The sequence below is a fragment of the Corvus brachyrhynchos genome, unplaced genomic scaffold, assembly GCF_000691975.1.
Source record: "Corvus brachyrhynchos isolate BGI_N302 unplaced genomic scaffold, ASM69197v1 scaffold43, whole genome shotgun sequence".
Lineage (NCBI taxonomy): Eukaryota > Metazoa > Chordata > Aves > Passeriformes > Corvidae > Corvus > Corvus brachyrhynchos.
In genome coordinates this window covers 2881145-2898606 of record NW_008237353.1, presented here as the reverse complement: position 1 = coordinate 2898606, position 17462 = coordinate 2881145, and the positions used below count along the sequence as shown (strand labels likewise).

Sequence of the window (17462 nt, the reverse complement as noted above, 5' to 3'; positions counted from 1 at the left end):
ACCCCTCTCCCTTTTACACTGTCCTGACATGACTAAATCTTGTGCCAGACCCAAAAACCAGGCTTGCACTGCTCAAGTCCACCCTGCAGTGCACAAGAAAACCAGTTTGCAGCTGTGGTGTTGCTAGACCTAATTATACATATAAACATTAAATATTACTTATTTTTGTGCTCTCCCAGTAGTTCAAAAGCAGCCTAAACCATGCAACAAACAAGCAAGCCTTACAGGGCCTGGTTCTATTTGTGGAATGGTAAAGTATCAGTAATTCCTCTGAGCTCCACTAATTGAGACATGCTAATTGCCACATCTAGATTGCCATCAACTCACAGTGGTGACAGGGGGAGTTCAGAGTACTGAACATTTTGAAGTACTATGCCTTAAACAGAAACCTTTCCAAAGTCATAGTATCTCCTTACAGTGCTCACTCTGTGAACTCAGAACACAAACAAACAAACAAACAAATGAAACCCCAAATCCAAAAAAAACCAACCAAACAAAACCCCAGTTAACCATTTCAGATTTTTTTCTCAAATTTGTATTAGTGATTGAAGATCTGTTTCCTAATGGTTGGGAATAAAAGTCTATCTTAAGAGCTAAAGTCATATAAGCCAAATTCTCCAGCACAGCTACCACAGAGTACATGTGCATGATGTTGGTAATCTGTTAGGAGGGCTGGTGGCATGGAAATGTCATTAGTGGTGGTAGAAATGCTGGGAGGGAGGGTAAGCATAACAGAACATAGCTAGAGAAATCTGCAGCTCTGAACCCTCAAAGAGATGCCTAAGGTGTGTACACTGAAATAAGTGCATCTGGAGAACAGCAAACATGTGGCTGGGTCCCCAGAAGTACTCATTAGCAGGAATATTTCACAGCGAGCTGCAAGTGTATGGCAAGAAAAAATGGGCTTCTCATTGGGGAAAGTGTTCTGGAGACAAATTTTTAACATTCAAAAAAAAAGTTTGCCTGCCACAAGTATTTTGCTATAACAAGAACTAAAAAAACTTGGTAATTTGTTTTATTCTTCTTAAAATATTAACTAATAGAGTGATTTAATTAGCTGTAAATGATGATGGATGATAAATAACAGATATTCCAGAGCATGAGATGCTTTGGGTGAAGAGATGCAGTACTTAGATCTAGAAGGTGTCTGCGATAGTAATTTCTTCTTGGGTGAATCCTACAGCCTGAACTGACTTGATCAAGTCAATACAAAGCAAAGTGCTACTCATCTGAAAACTAATAGAGTGATTTAATTAGCTGTAAATGATGATGGATGATAAATAACAGATATTCCAGAGCATGAGATGCTTTGGGTGAAGAGATGCAGTACTTAGATCTAGAAGGTGTCTGCGATAGTAATTTCTTCTTGGGTGAATCCTACAGCCTGAACTGACTTGATCAAGTCAATACAAAGCAAAGTGCTACTCATCTGAACAGTGGTAGCAGCAGCAGCACAGGCACCAAGTTTGGAGGTTTTGCTTTATCCCTTTCTAAAACTCAGCCCTTCAAAATCAACAGGTAATTTTTATTTCCAATTCTTAGATCTAAAAAAGCTTGGGGTGAGTGGGGTCAAATTCAGTTGGAACAAAAGGGACCATGTAGCTACAGCCACTGCTTCCATTTAGAGGGATGGACAATAAGAATAAATAAGAATACAAAGAATACAAAAACGGGATAAATCAACTATGCTACACATCTGGTAATACATCTTATTTTACTGTATTTGTTATCAAGATGACATGCAGTCTAGAACTTCATGGCAAACACACTGGCAAAAGCCATAAATCATGAGGATAACAAGGCTCGAAGGAACAAGGCTTACAAAGACAACCCCAAGGGTGACTTTCTTGGATACCAGTAAATAAATCCCTAAAGGCAAGGAGCTAAAGTACAGCAGCCCTAGCAACCACACTAGCACCCGAATCGAGGTCTGGAAGAGCAAAGATGTGCAGTTCCACACTGTCCAGTTGTGGGACACAGTTGCAACAGAGTCAAAACTTGTAGGCCTGTAAAATTCCACCACAGGGGTTGAGTTCAGAGTCTGGGGACTTTCTCTTTGTACTTCCATGATTGTTATAACCAGGCAATTAGAAGAGGTGTGAGAAGGGCTAACCAGAGACGCCAGCCTTTTGGGAGTCAGCAACAGTTCTGTTGGATTGTCTGGTAGGCACTTCTTCCCCTTTCCCCCACAAGCTAAATTCAGAAGGATGTTGTTGTCATCAGGAAGACTACTAACCTCATCGTCTGGCAGGCATGTTTCAAACCTGCAAAACGGGCACACTATGACTCCTTGCGGGGAATCACCGAAGTCTATGATCTTGCAAAGGCATTTGGCGCACACTCTGTGACAACACTCCAGCACTTTTGGTTTTCTCTGTCGCAGGTTATAGCGGTTGTAACAGATCTTGCACTCAAGCTCATCTGAGCTCTGGGTCTCCACGGACTCCTCTGGTAGTTGAGTGGTCATTTCTTCAGATGGTTTTTAGACTTGTGGAAAGAGAAGTCAAGGGATGAAGAGGTCACTCAGGCTTATTTTAGAACATTTTCCTATCACCCATCTCAAACAGGAAAAGAGGAGATGACATAATTGAAAAGCATCAGTAGACATCATCAGTAGACATTTTCATCTTCTACTAGGGATTGTGCACTGCATGTCCTTTACTCTGAGCCAGGCATCCATCTGAAAAAACCAAAGTGGAATTTCTGTTGAAGGCAAAGGCAAAAACAGGAAAGGAGAGGGGAAGGGGAAAAGAAAATGGAAAGGGAGAGAGGAAAATGGAGAGGAAGAGGGAAAGCTTTAGCAAATGAAATACACAAGTTCTACTTTTTATAAGCTCAGCTTCCTTTGCTAAAACTACCTCTAAGGTAGCTTTTTCCTGTGGCATATGAGGCCTATATAGCAGTCATGCTGATAAAACTTAGCATCATGCTGCACAGATTTATCTTGGAGTTGAAGCCCTGACTGGCTCAGCCCATGAATGTCTCAGCAGAAGCTGCAATCTAATCACTGAGCTGTGACCATTTGTTTAAACTCTGGTTTCCCAAGGAAATGAGACCTGACACCTGGAGCTTTTGGTCTTTCCTGGTAACTTGTGAACCTGCTGTCCAATTTCAAACAGATCAGCAGAAGGGTCGCAGTACTGAAGATAATTAAGTTTCTTAAAAGAAATGAACACTGGCTATTGGGTAGAGGAGAGATATTTATAATAAATAAGTACCATTTATCCTGGAGGGCAATGGCACACCCCAACCTCTGCTCTGAAGGGGCAGCATACTGCCTGTAGCTCAGCCAGAGAGGAAGGCAACCTGAGGGAAGCTAGTGATACTCTGGGGAAATAAAGAGTTTGGGGGAGTAGAGTAGGTATGAAAGAGATCTAGGGTTGTTGCAAAGAGTTATGTGGGGACCTAGGTCAAATTTGGATTAGGCTTTGTTAATTTTTCTGTTTGTGGAGCAGTTAATTTCTTTTTCTCCACCCAGCTTCTGGACATAGAATTACAAAAATGAGTGTTCTTTAGCTTGCAACAAATGCCTCCTTCGATATGTGGCTGCTGGGATGAAGGCTAATGTGTCTCTCAAAGGCATTCACCAGATGCCCTGGTTTTCAAGGGTGTCATGGCTGTGACAGCTGTTTCACACCTCAGCTAAGGAGAGGTCTGTGGCATGCATGCACTGCTGCACTCCCACTCTGCGCAGCGGTTTTGCCACTAGACCCATCTGCCTCACTTAAACAAATGTCTTGTCATATTTTGTAACATGACTTCAGAAACAGTCCATGTATTATAAACAAAACATTAACCAGGAGTATGTGCTCTGGGGATCAATAATCACCAGCATTTACAAAACCAGCTCTTATCTGCCAGAAGATAAAAACTTCTTCCAGATTCAGGCACATGCTTGCTCACAGAAATGAGGGCAGCACTGCATTTTGCAGGCTTTCAGACTCATCCCTTTACTGCTAGAGTAGCAAGGAATTTGCCACAGTCAAATGATGGGCAAAGACAGCACTTGTGTCCAGCTGCCTCTTGCATTATCAGTAAGTATCAGGCACACTGAATATGAAAAAGTGGCCTATTTCAAGAAACTTATTTTTTGACTATTTGTTTTAGTAAATATTTGATTTCTTTCCATTTCCATTAGGAAGTTTCTACTCACTCCTAGCATTCAGGTTTTTGTTCTTTTTTTTGAGGCCAAGGCAGGAAGCAACTCTTTTAAGCAATGTACTCCTTCTGTCAATACATTTTATCTGCCAACCATCAGGTACAGTAAAGTCACTTTCATGGGCCTCTTGTTCTTACTGTGCTTTAAGTATTTTCTATTTCTGCATATCCATCAGAAGATGGAGAGATATGAGACAGGTGGATATATTACTTCTATAAGCAACATAATTTGTAAAACTCACCTCCTGGATTTTAAAACAAAGATGCAACCATTAGACAATGCAGTAATGAAAATAACATGACAGCATAGTGAAAAAACCCCACATATTTCTCTAAGAATTGTTACAGACATGGCCCCCTTTCCATTCAATTACTTCAGTAATTCCTTTCCTGCCACTTCCAATTTATGTCTTTAGTGCTCTAAAAGTTCTCTGCCTTACTGTTGTTTTTGTTATTTGTACTGTGGATATATTTGTGGCATGTTGCATCGGGCAAGGCAAACATAAGACCAGCCACAATTTTCAAAGTGTACAAGCTGGACATCTTCTAAGACACAAAAAGGACATCTTTTACAGAACTTAAAATTTATCCTTTATCCTTTGTTACACTGTGTGCTTCCTTATTAATTTCTGCTACTCTTTTTATTTCATCCCAAATATAATCTTCTAGATGACTTTTAGGTAGATATAAATGACATGAGCTGCTAACTTTCCAAAGGATAAATAAACAACAAAATGGACCAAAAAAAGTAAAATGCCAGCCTATGGGAAGGTGAAGAACTGCTGAAAAATTAAGATGCCAAACAAAAAAGTTATGGTTTTGGACTTTTACATCTTGAGTATCATTTATCTTCTGTACCTGAGGTGAATTAGGATTACTAATAAGGTACTGCTGGTAAACATTGTCCTACAACATAAAACTAGATTCCTGAATAACCAAAAATCTCCCAAAATATGTGTCTGTTTCTCATAGAAAATTGTGGCCTTTCTCTGAAAACTTCCAACTAGAAAAATCTTGATATTTTAGTGTTTATCTTTCTAATTAGTATTTCCAGGTTTTCCCAAAACCCAACTCACTTTCCAACCAATTCTCTTCAGACATGGAGAACCTCTCCCTGAATCAGTTTTCAAACTGCATGTGTTTTCCTGATTTGACCGCTTTAAGTGCCAAAATTTGACATTAATACAAGGAATAACAAGTCTCTGGGACTATCAATGTTCCAGTTGCTAAATGCAGATCATTAGCTCCATTTCCAGAGCACAGTGATCCTCCTATTGTAGTTTGTGTCATGAGCTATTCTACAATATTTTTTTCAAACTTTTTTTTTAATATAATGTACTGGACAAGAAAGAGTGACTTTCATTGTCTTTCTCACTTCACAGACTTTCAAAAAAAAAAAAATCCATCTGTAATAAAACATCATTGATTATTTTTTCTTTGGCTAACTTTAGATGTTGGATTTCTCCTTACGTGTTTTAGTGTGAATACTGCTTATTCCTATTCGTTATTTATACATCTTTTCCTTTGAAAATTAAAATTTAATCACTAGTTCCTATTAAGGCTTTTCAAGCATTTTTTACCCTCTCAGCTCTGTGGTGGTTTTCGATGCTTCTTCTGTCTTTTTTGCTTTCCTGATTTCTTATGGAAATTTTTCCTTTTCAATATCTACTTTACTGCTTATTTTTTTCCTCTCCTGGGAACTGGCACATTTTTGGGTTTAATTGCATTAATAATTAATGCTGCCCTGCTATTATATACATCACATACACGAAAAAGTTCTCCGATCAGAGACTTATTAAAAATATATGGAAACTGAGGCTTTTAAAGAAATTTGGCTTCAAATTATTCCTATTTCTTGAGAAATGAAGCATTTCTCAAGAAATACGGCCAGCTACTTCTTCAAGCAAATTCTTCTCTACATCAGAGACTTCCTAGCTGGTCTTTTGCATGCTTCCCAGGTGAGTATTTACTGGCAGCCAGCAGGATAAGGAATTAAACAAAGGAAGAGGTTAACTACTGCCCCTCTGAATCCTGCTCCCTCACCGAAAAGGTGACAATTCACATACTTCTTCTTGTTGAGTGTTAAAAACAATTTTATGTAGGAAAAAAAAAGAGATTGTGTCTATGTGTTCATGTTGTATCCTCCTCTTTGAGACACTTTTTTTTTATGATGCCACAAGAAGGTATAACCCTATTATGTGCTCCAATACTCCATTAATATTTGGGCTATTTTAAATATTGAGCTGCAACCTGCATGTTCTTTTTGACCTTGAAATCCAGGGGCAGTCATGATGAGTCTAACCTCTTTCACTTCAAGTAAAAAATTTGTAGTGACTGGAGATCAAAGTGAAGTCCCATGTCTATTTTATTTTATTTATTTATGTGTGTATTTTTATTAATTCTGATATTTGTCATGACTTTAAGCTGCCTCTCATGTCCAGTTTTTCACCTGAACTTAGACTTGTCTCACCTGCTTGTTTGATATCAAGAGACACAAGTTGTAACTACGGAAATTTCAATTACAGATTAGAAAAAAAAATAGTACACAAGGTATTCAAACACTGAATACATGTCAAGACAGATGTAAGTGAAATCTGCAACCTTACAGATATCCTTGACTGGATACAACCCTGCCACTCTGCCTTGGACTTGAGCCCTGCTTTGAGCAAATGGAACTGGATTTTCCTGGAGATTCTTTCTAAAACGAATTATTCTATGATTCAATGTTTTGGTATCCTGAACTCACTCTATGTGACCTGTTTGAAAAGCTTTATCTCTTACTGAATAAAGAATCAGGCTGACAATTGTTCACGTAGCTAAACAACTCTCCTAGATAATAATTCTTTCATTTAACAAACAAATTCATTTTTACAAAACCTAGAGTCCTTCTGCTATCCTGTCTTCCACAGAATCTATCTGTGATCTGGGGATCAACACAATGCAATTGCAGAATGTTTCATTCCTGTGACTATTACGTAGCACACAGCAGCTTTCTGAACAAAATATAAACTACAAGACACGTCCAATGATTACAGTATCCACTGCAGTTTATTCAAGAACAAGCACATCTGTTATCCTACGACAAGGACTTGTCTTTTGTAAGAGTCCTGACTAAGTGCTGCAGGAATGAATCCATCATTCCTGTTGCTGCTTGAGCTCTGACTCCTTCTCTTTCTGTCCTGGTGCCACCTGTCCTGTACCTTACAAACTCCTCTACTTGAAACTTTTACTAAAAAGAAAGAAAAGCTGAAGACAGAGAGGAATCTTCCGGATGGCAGAAGAGCACAAGCAGTCACTACAGCTCTCCATGTGACTGCTGGAGGGCAGTCCCAGAATCAGGGGGAATACCCTCCCTTGAGGGCGAGAGGAGGTGACCCACAGGACCAGAATGAGTTGCAAGCTCTTATGTATGACCCCACATATGGCCAGACAGAGTGCAGTGGATCATCAGCCCAAACAGGCCAGTGGCCAATGATCAGTTTTGAATTAATCACTGTTCTGCAACTGCAGGCTTTCTTCCCAGGCATGGAAAGAAAGGTGAATGGGTGGTGCAACATGTTATGGTCCTTCTTTGCACTCATCTATCAAATACTGTGTAGATGAAGTGTTCTTATGAGAGGCCAGAAGCAATTACTTGTAGATGAAACTCTCAGTATTGGAGCTCAGTCATGCTGACAGGGCAAAGTAGATGGGAAATTTGTGCCTCTCTTCCCTAATGGAAGATCATCTTTTCCCAGTTCATCAAACCAATCTTTTATCATTCATCTCCCACACTTTTTTTGTTCTGTGAAGGGAATTTGCCAACGTTTCAGACATAACCTAAAATGAATATATGAGCTCAGCAACTTCCATAAGATATCATCCACGGACCTACCCAACATGTGATATTTTCAAAGGTTTAAAAAGTTTCCTTTAAATAGAAGCTGAGCATATTTAGGAAATAAGAGAAGGGAAAAAATATATAGATAGACAAATAAATACAGAGAAACTTACTTTCCACAAAAAAGAACTTCTTGCAAAGGTTCACTTGCAGGGAACACAAGAAATGCCTATTCTTCTCCACATGGGCAAAAACTGGTGGAAAGGAGGGAAAAAAAATTAGTAGAGCAGGAATACAGCTGGGAGATTTTCAGTCTATTTTCTCTGAAAGAGAGGAAGGAGTCCAACTTCTCCAGTTTGGATAGAAATAGCCATATGTCGAGACTTCTGTTTAGAGAAATATATTGGGTAAATCTCATTTACTAAAATTATTTCTGTAATATAATCCAGTTATCTTTACAGATCTGTTGTTGATTTTAAGCCTCTTTCAATATTATGTGCTAAACACTCTGAAGTGCTATCTCTTCTAGCAACCACATATTCACGAATGTTAGTAATTCACTAAAAAACTCAACCTCAAGGCAGAGCATCCAAAGAGATAAACCATGCTCTGAAAGAAGAGCTGTAAAAACATACTGAAATACTTTCCTTCACAAATGTCATAGAAGCTCTTTGATCAGTTCTACTTTTCCAAACACACTGCAGTCTCTTCTCCAGCACAGACCAGAAAGCAACCATCTCCTGTGGGCCACTGCATTCATGCTGGAGCAGCTTTGCTGCCTTCTGACTCAGCAGGTATAGACTTTTTTTTTCAGCTTGTGCTAAGCACAATGCAAAAAAAAACCCACCCCAAACTGCTTTACTAATCTGACATTTGAATAGACTACGTTCAAAGTGCCAGCAGCTATCACATGTTCAACCTGTTTCATGCCACATTTCTGCAAACAGTGGATGGGTTTTAACAATGGGCATTTCCCTGTCAACTCCAATCAATGCGAGGCTTTGCACAGGAATTACAGAATGTGATGTACTGATCCATGCTTGGTTTATGGTCAGCTGTGTAAACTGCTATGAAAAATGCTGCCATTCTTTTCACAAAAACTTAGTTTTCAATAGCATTAGGTAAAGAGGTTATATTCCTCCAATAACTATGTGTGAAAGAGAACCCCGCCCCCAGCATGTACAGCAAACAGTTGTGTGTTATTGACTGCTGAGACTAATATAAAAGAGCATTTTATCGGAAGTTATCATTACGATATTTAGAGTCCTTGCTTGATCTCTCTCAATCCTCTACAATAATGTCACAAAAATGCAAAATACAGAAAATTACAGTTTTTCATATTTGAAGTGGAATTCATGGGTCCCTAATTATTTAGTATGAGAAGTCATGTAACATTAGTGTGCCATTTCATACCAAAGAAAAAAAAAAAACCAATTAATTTTTTTTTTATTATTTTTGTTATTCCTCCTCCCCATCCTGTTAAGTAAGCAAGGAGATTTTCATCGAACACAGGGTTCACTCAATTCAGTGTTGTGGCACTGGCTCTTAGGGTACTTTCTACATCATTTGCATGTGCATATTCAATATCATCAGACTCAATTTCCTATTAACAATATCATTTACAATACTTTTTTGTTATTCCAATAACTCACATTATGTGTCAGGTAGTAGTGGAAAATGGTATGAATAAACAGTGAATCCCTTCTTGAAACCCTACTATTCTCAATTACTTACTTTCTGGCTACAGGCCACGACTGTATTGATATGAATCCTGCAACTATGGTGTAGAAAAAAATGTTTTATTATTTAGGCTTGTAGGCAAAACCAAAACCTCTTCCAATATTTCTTAAGAAGAAATTTTCCCTCATATAGAATTGATGAGCTATTTATATAGTAATATGCCAAGTGACTACTCAATGTGACATACGGTTGTGGGTTGCTTTGTAGATGTTTAAGAATAAAACTAATAAAGGACAAAGGATCTGAGCTTTTATTAGCTGTCTCGATTTAAACTGGCTTAATTAGATTAAATTGATAAGTAAAAAGAGATGTCTTGAAATTTGTATCTAAAATGGTAACATTTAATTTTGGAAATATGCTAGTTAAACAGAATTAATTCATTTAAAATTATTTTTAATTTTTTCACAACCTGCTTACTTGGGCTGTTCAGGCATTTTCTCTTGCACTGTTTTCTTACTGCCAATGGCTTTTCCTTTATGACTCTGAAACCAGTAAGCGATCTACTCCAGTTAATATATATTTCACAATAGAACTCATGACCTTACTACTATGTCAGGGAAAGGTTAGACATTCTCCTCTTTGGTAGTAGGGGTGGTTTTCGGCAGCTTTATCAAATAAGATGGAGTTCTGCTTCTCTGCTTCAGTGCTCATGCTCCTTAGGAGCTCTTCTGAGAGTTGAACAGACTGTAGGACATTGATTCTAGAATATGACTTGAAAAGACACAAAATTATCAATAAATAAAAAGCTTCCCACTATTTCTTGATATAGGCATAAATATTTAATCATATGGCCTACAGATATGTCTAGCATTTATCTTTATATTAGACACTATTAAAAACCAACATGATTTTGTATTAGGTTTCAGAACACATGATGACAGCACCACAGAATTTTACATCTTTGCTCTGCTTGCTACTATATGCTTGAATGTAAGTAATTAAAATAAGTCCAGAAATACAAGAAAATAACTTCTTCTTTTAAAATAAAAATTACTCATAATATGAGATATATAGTGACATACTCAAAATGTAACATCCCCAAAATATAACAGAATTCTCTCTCTTTGGGCATATTTTCTATATGATATAATTCGGGAGGGACCAGGTGAGACAAAATTACAGAAAATTTATCTTGATTACATCATTCAGAGAGAAATTCCTCTTCACACAGGGGAGACATTTTAATGCATTATAATAAGTTCCAATTAAACTTCAAAATAAGATTTAATAGAAAGTAAGTGTGGCATTAGCTTTGTCCTAATGGAGCTGAAAACAATCCCATAATAGGCTAGAAATTAAGCTGTACTTCTTGCTTTTTCTACTGTTATTAAGAAAAATCCACCTAATACTAGTATGCTTAACTTAGTACATTCTGTTTCAGACATTTTTGAGGATATGACTATATATAAAGATTCTACTATACTGCCTATTTTATGTTGATAGTGCAAACAGGAAATAAAAAGGGTGGGCATTATACAGGGCAGTACTGATGCTGGGTTTTATGTATTCTTTACATGAATTTGGTAACAAGTTTTTCTGCTTTAACTACTGCTCAGAATTTGTATCTTATCCTGTACAGAAAAGAAATGGTAAAAAACAATTGCAGCTGCTTCAGTCACAGAATGTTTGAAAAATCTACATCAAAATAATCCAAATCCAATACAGATTTCCACTTACAAAAAACTTTTTCAGACCTAGTCTTCCATCATCATCTCCTTTTTGAAACACTGGCAACTAAAGTCTGATCTAGCTGATGCTGCATATAGTCCCAATAGCTTGGAAAGTGAGGGGTCTGAGGAAATAACACTCTAACCTGGATTCAGTAAAGTGTAATTTTAATATTTCATTTAGTTCCCCTAAAGCACGCATCTAAAACTAGTTACTTCTGGGATAAAGATTATTTTTATTTTAGCAATACAGCAAAACTGGCATATAATCCCTCCTCAATCAACATTATTATATTTATTATTATAACATCATTATCATCACCAGAATGTGAATGTAACTAAGAAAATTTTTTAAAAAATCTTATTGATGTATTTTAAAAAGAGCAAACACAAATCCCTCAGATGCTATAAAAAATACAATATTAGTAGATCTGGTTGACATGCAGTAAAGTTGTATGTCTTCAACTGCATTCATGGGAAATGAAGAATCCTAACAGACCAGTGTCAATGAGGAGATATTAACTTTGACAGCAACATGTACTGTCCTCTTATAAAAAGATTTGTAGAAAAATTCCATTTGGCCTGATTTATACACAACATGGAAAGAACAGTTACTGCACGCACACCCATCATTTTAGATGCAGGTACGCGAAATAAAATTGCAGGCATTGAAAAAGTGGATGGAAGGAGTGAAATTAATTTGTGTCAAATGATATGCAGAGCTTTTATTCCATTCCTTTAAGGAATACAGGAATCATGTGAAACAAGAGCAGCTTTAAATATTAGTCTGGAAGTATCTTTGTAGCTACTGGGGATGATCTGGGACTGTGAGAGCTCCATAAATTGCTACACCACCAATGTCAGAATCACTGCAGTGTTCTGCTGTTTGCTTAACACAGATTAATGCTTATAAAGCACTTAAACTTCGGGGGGACTGATAGAAATTTCTCAGCTTTAACATGTTATTTAGCAGTGAAATGTGGTATTTTTTTACCCATTCTGAACTGTCAGTGAAAGAGCTGAAGTGCTACTAGATGTAATATTTCAAGCAAAGGGCAGAATCCTTATGGGCTGAGACTATATACAGTGCCCTTCAGACTGGATAAGAGGAGCAGATGAAGCTGCAATTTATTCATAGGATGTATCAGAATCCAGTTAAGAATGCAGTGTATCTCCCTCCCATGTGTTTCTGATAGAAATATATTGCCACAGTGGCAGATAATCCAATCAGGTCTAAATCGGATCAATATGAACCTGCAAAAAATCAGAAAATCTGCACTTAGGAAATGTGTTTCAGAAAGAACTACATAATTCTATTCTGGGACAAGGGCAACCTGGACTTTACAAAATTTTCCATTATTCAAAAGAGTTACACTGGTTAAGTCTCACAAACTCAATGAAGGGTATGAAACTGTCTTTTCTTTGAGCAGAGCTACAGCATTTTGATGTCATTTGCAACTACAATGGTTGAAAGGTTAAATGAAATGAACATGTTTGAAGTCTGCTAGTTGGGCATATTCAAAATACAAAATGCATGAGAGGAAAGCATTGCTTCAGAAATTTTGGAAGTAATCAAGGCATATTCAGAAACACAGCTTGTATATTAAACTAATTAAAAAGAAAAATACCCCAACCAACACATGAAACAGAGAGAAAGTAAGTACATGAAATGGAATTCTAAAGGTTTAAAAAGCAACACAGTCCATAGAGAGCTATTACACCTCCCTATTAACCTGTAAATTTAGTTTAGTATAAATTAATAACAGAGACCAGGTACTGGTATTTTGTTAACTGGTAATAATCAATGGGGATTTTAGTTCAAGTGTTTTGCAACATGTACTACAAGACTAGAAAAACTAGAAAATAGAACACTAACAGGTCCTGAATTTCATTTAGTGTAATAAAAATCCCAACATCAGCACAGCAGCTCTTCAGTGAGTATTCCCAAGGATATCAGGTTTTCTATACAATATCACAAATGAGCAGTCTGGCTAAGGCTTATGGACTAAAGTAGGAAATCAAAAACAATTTCTTGTCTTCCACTAACTAAGAAAAGATTTTTTTGCTAGAACAGAAACATAACCAGGAACACTTCAAAATACCAGATGTTTTAAATGACAGTTTTCTTTATACTATTTTAAATAATGAATCTCCTCTGCTCTGCTTTCACTTAAGCAAGAGAATATAAGGCTCCTGAATGTTCCACTGCGTAAGTCTCTTTTCCAAAAAGTTATAATAGAAAGATGAGCTAGGAAGTGAACTGATCAACTAGACATTAGGAGATAACACATATTTCACTATTCTTCACTTCCAGTGTGCTGAATTCATATATCTGCAAAGACTGAAGATCTAGGAAAAAAACCCTATATAGATTTACTTTCTATTTGAAAGCTAAGAAGTATTAGCCTTTATTTATGCTATTACCTTTTCATGGAAAGCAACATGTTTGAAGCACCAGGATAGCATACTGCTGTTTGTTAGCCTACTAAACCAAAGTTTATGAAAGTTAACAACTATTGCACTAATTATCGGTGCAAAAGAGAGCATCCACTGTGAATCTGACTTTTTCACATCTCTGTAAACACCAACCACACAATTTGCAGCAAGTTAAAACATACCTTTTTCCTTGGGCTTGGTTTCTTGACAGAAAGAACGCTCTGTGAAATTGATTAAAATCCAATTCTGCTCCAGAGTCAAATGATTGCAATATTACTTGAGAGCTTCTGAGCTCATATTTGTCCTTCTCTGCTTCTGGAGGATTCTTTCAGAAAGTGCGCCCAGAGAAAGTGCACCCCGAGGGGCATTTCTCAGTAATTGTGGTGGATACATTTTGCAAGAGTGAGTACATCTACACTTTAAACTGCAGTGCAGTGTTGATATAACTGAGCTGGATTTGTACTGGAACCAACCTAGCTATAATAACATGTAGTTCTAGATGAGCTAAGTTAATCTGGCTTGTAGGAGAATCAGCCAGCCTTATGTACTATTTCCCACTCTATCATCCTGTGCTAATATGCTGAGCTTTGTCTACAACCTGTGCCAATATATCTTGCCTATCTCTAAGTCATCACTGTAGAGTGTTAAGTTACAGAAGACTGCATTTCAAAATGTGATTGGAGATACCCTAAAAGACAGCAAAAGTTGTACCTTTCATTCTCAGATATGTCTGTTTGAACTGCGTATCTGAAGATCAGTAACCATGGAAAATGGAGACTTTCAACTCTGCTTACTAAAAACTTTATGCAAATGTTGCTATTCACACAATGTCTGTCAGTGTTCCTCCATACAGATGCCTTCCAAAGATTCTTCATACCCATAAACACCTTGTGTGTTTGAAGTGACAAGACTTGTAGTAGAAGGCTTGAGAAACTTGAATTTTCATGATTTTCCTCCCGAGACACTCCTGTTTCTGAGCGGGCTTCACAGAACACTGCTATATGAACAGATCACAAGACAGATGCGGATTGAGGGAGAAGCAACGGCTTCAGTGGTGAATTTTATGTTAAGTAGATTCACTAGACAGCCCTAGTGCCCACTTTGCCTTATTAGTGAAGCATTCCTTGTCCACAGCAAAAGGTGATAGTGTATCATGCTGTCTGTGCCCAAATCACTAGCTTTCCCACTGAATTGCATACAATCAAAAGCTCTGCACAGCATTTTCAGAGATGCATTTTTTGGTACAGTAGAGCAATAAAAGCATTGTCTCCTTTTTGGTCAGAGTGGTCACAAGTCTTTTGATAAGAAAAATGGCAACACGGCATATTGATAATTCATTAGACAAAGATCCTCTTGTGTAAATCAAGAGTGATTCAATCAAACAAGAGGCAACGCTTACAAATATGTCAACAAATCACATTGGCTTGTCTTAAAAATCCCTTTGAGAAAAAAACGTTGTCTTCCTGTTGCTTTCCTTTTGGTAGCCTGTAGCTCTAAAGATGTGTTAATAAAAATTTTACTTGAGGGATTTGTTTGTCAAAACTTGTCACTGAGTTTAGCTTGTAAAATGACAGCAGGAATTAAATCTTGGATGCAAACATTTTCTTAGGATGCACATGCAGGCCTTTCTCAGGCAAAATTATTTATTTGGGTAACAGGGAGAAAGCTGGTAGAATTAAGCTACTACTGTATGCTTTTCTTGATTGCTGTTTCATAGAATAGATACCTTTTTGACATTTCTAACATTTGTTACTGCCTCATTTATTCAATTCCTAAATCTGTAATCCCATCTAAGGCAAAAGTCATACTGAATTGACTAGAAAACTGACACAAACAATGATTAATTTCTCCTTGGCTCTGCTACTGAAAAAGAAAATAAATTTAATTGTCACATTATTAAATCTTGGAAACAACTGTACTTCATAATATATAACTCCAACCAGGGAACATCATGAGTAAACAACTATGATGGCATCTAGTCATTCATAAAAACCACAGGATACTGTTCCCTTCCCCAAAAAGATAAAGTTCTTTTAATACACTGGGTTGTGCAGAAAGGAGCAGACAAGATCTCAAGGACACTGTTTATGAATACATGAATTGTGGCAGCCCCATTGGCAGGATATCAAGTCTGAAGGACTTACTGATCGAACATTATGTGAATGAAGTATTTGATACACTCACACACACTCAGCATCACATCCAAATGAGACACTGCAGCCTCAGATGTGTCTCATCTTCTGTGAACATACCAGGTGGAACCACTGGCTTATTACACCGGTGGTTAAGAAAGAACTTGAGATCCCACTCACAGTCCATAGCAATCCTTAACCATTTCACATAGTAAGATTTTAGCTTAGCTACTCAAGAGAAACAAACTAAAGCACTACACACTATAATTGTCGTTAAAGACTATAAGGCATCTTACAGCAACACCTTAATAACCACGTCATTAAGCACAAGATCTAAATGGAGCAAAAAAGGACCTTCAAAGTAAATGCTCACTATCTTTTTTAAGCACTCCAAAGTAAGTCTTACTCTTGCTGATACTTGTGCGAAGCCACTGGGCTCAATTCCATTGTGTTACTGCTGTTGCCTGAGCGCAACAGATCACAGAACACAATTTAAAAGATTGTTACCTGAGAGTTTTGGGATCCTTACAGAGGAGAGTGAATCAGAGAAAAGAGAACAGCAGTATGATGAATCTGGAAGACTTTCATGTATGGAGTGGACAGACAGGGCTAAGTGCAAGTGAACAAAATTTAGGAAAAAGCCTTCTAAAATGGCATGCTAAGGAAACACAGCAGAAAGCATGTACAGGGGGAGAAGGACTGAGTGGAATAAAACCAAGTTTGCTACATGAGGTGAATTTGTGGGGGATTTCAAGGATGCAGAATTATACACTTTAGGAAGATGGCCAAAAAAGGTACAGGGGGGTTAGGTAAGGGGAAGGGAAGCAATGGAAGTGTCAAGTCAGCTAGGAAAGTGTAGGTTACAAGGCGTACGTTGCAAGTGACAGGAATCAAATTAAGAAAGTATTAAGGCACAGACAGAGGTGGGAGGTGAGGAAAATGTTGTGTTCATATCATCTATACAAGAATAGATGATATGAAAACTTGGTAGTAATCTGAATATGAAAAGAAATGGAAAAATGAAACATACCTGCTGTTGCCCACCACACACATGAGAATGACTGGGATAAATAGTAATAGAATGATAGAACACAGAAGTATTTGGGGTCAAAATGTAGCACTCATTTTGATACTGAAAATACCAGTAAAATAGCTGCAGTGAAATAGCAAAGTTCAGGAGAAAGCTGTTTTATTTAGTTGTACATTTACTCCTTGATTTGTCAGACCACCAATAACAAATGGCTCAGTTCATTTAACAGAGAATTCTACTAAGGGTAAAGGCTGGTGGGGTTCACAGCAGATCCTTCAGTGCTCTTAAGGAAACTGTATTTTTCCAGACAAGTAGCAAACCAAAAGCACAACTCTTGGGCTATGCTAGAGCTGACAATGTGCATGATTTTGAGTAACATATCTTCATTCTGTATGTCCAGCAACATTGCAGCAGAGCTGAATCAGAGAGATTACTTGTGGCTCCAGCCTCATACAATCAGCTTAGCTCCATAAAGAGCG

General features: G+C 37.5%; 1 protein-coding gene across 1 annotated transcript; it reads right to left on the bottom strand.

Moving 5' to 3' along the window:
• Positions 1 to 1504: 1504 nt before the first annotated feature.
• On the bottom strand, positions 1505 to 16978 carry RNF182 (ring finger protein 182). Its single transcript, XM_008630902.2, has 4 exons — positions 14004 to 16978; positions 10264 to 10429; positions 8152 to 8232; positions 1505 to 2680 (listed from the first exon to the last, which is right to left on the bottom strand). Exon 4 carries the CDS (start codon positions 2465 to 2467, stop codon positions 1730 to 1732), a length of 738 nt encoding a protein of 245 aa, XP_008629124.1. The 5' UTR covers positions 2468 to 2680; positions 8152 to 8232; positions 10264 to 10429; positions 14004 to 16978; the 3' UTR covers positions 1505 to 1729.
• Between the last annotated feature and the right edge of the window lie 484 nt (positions 16979 to 17462).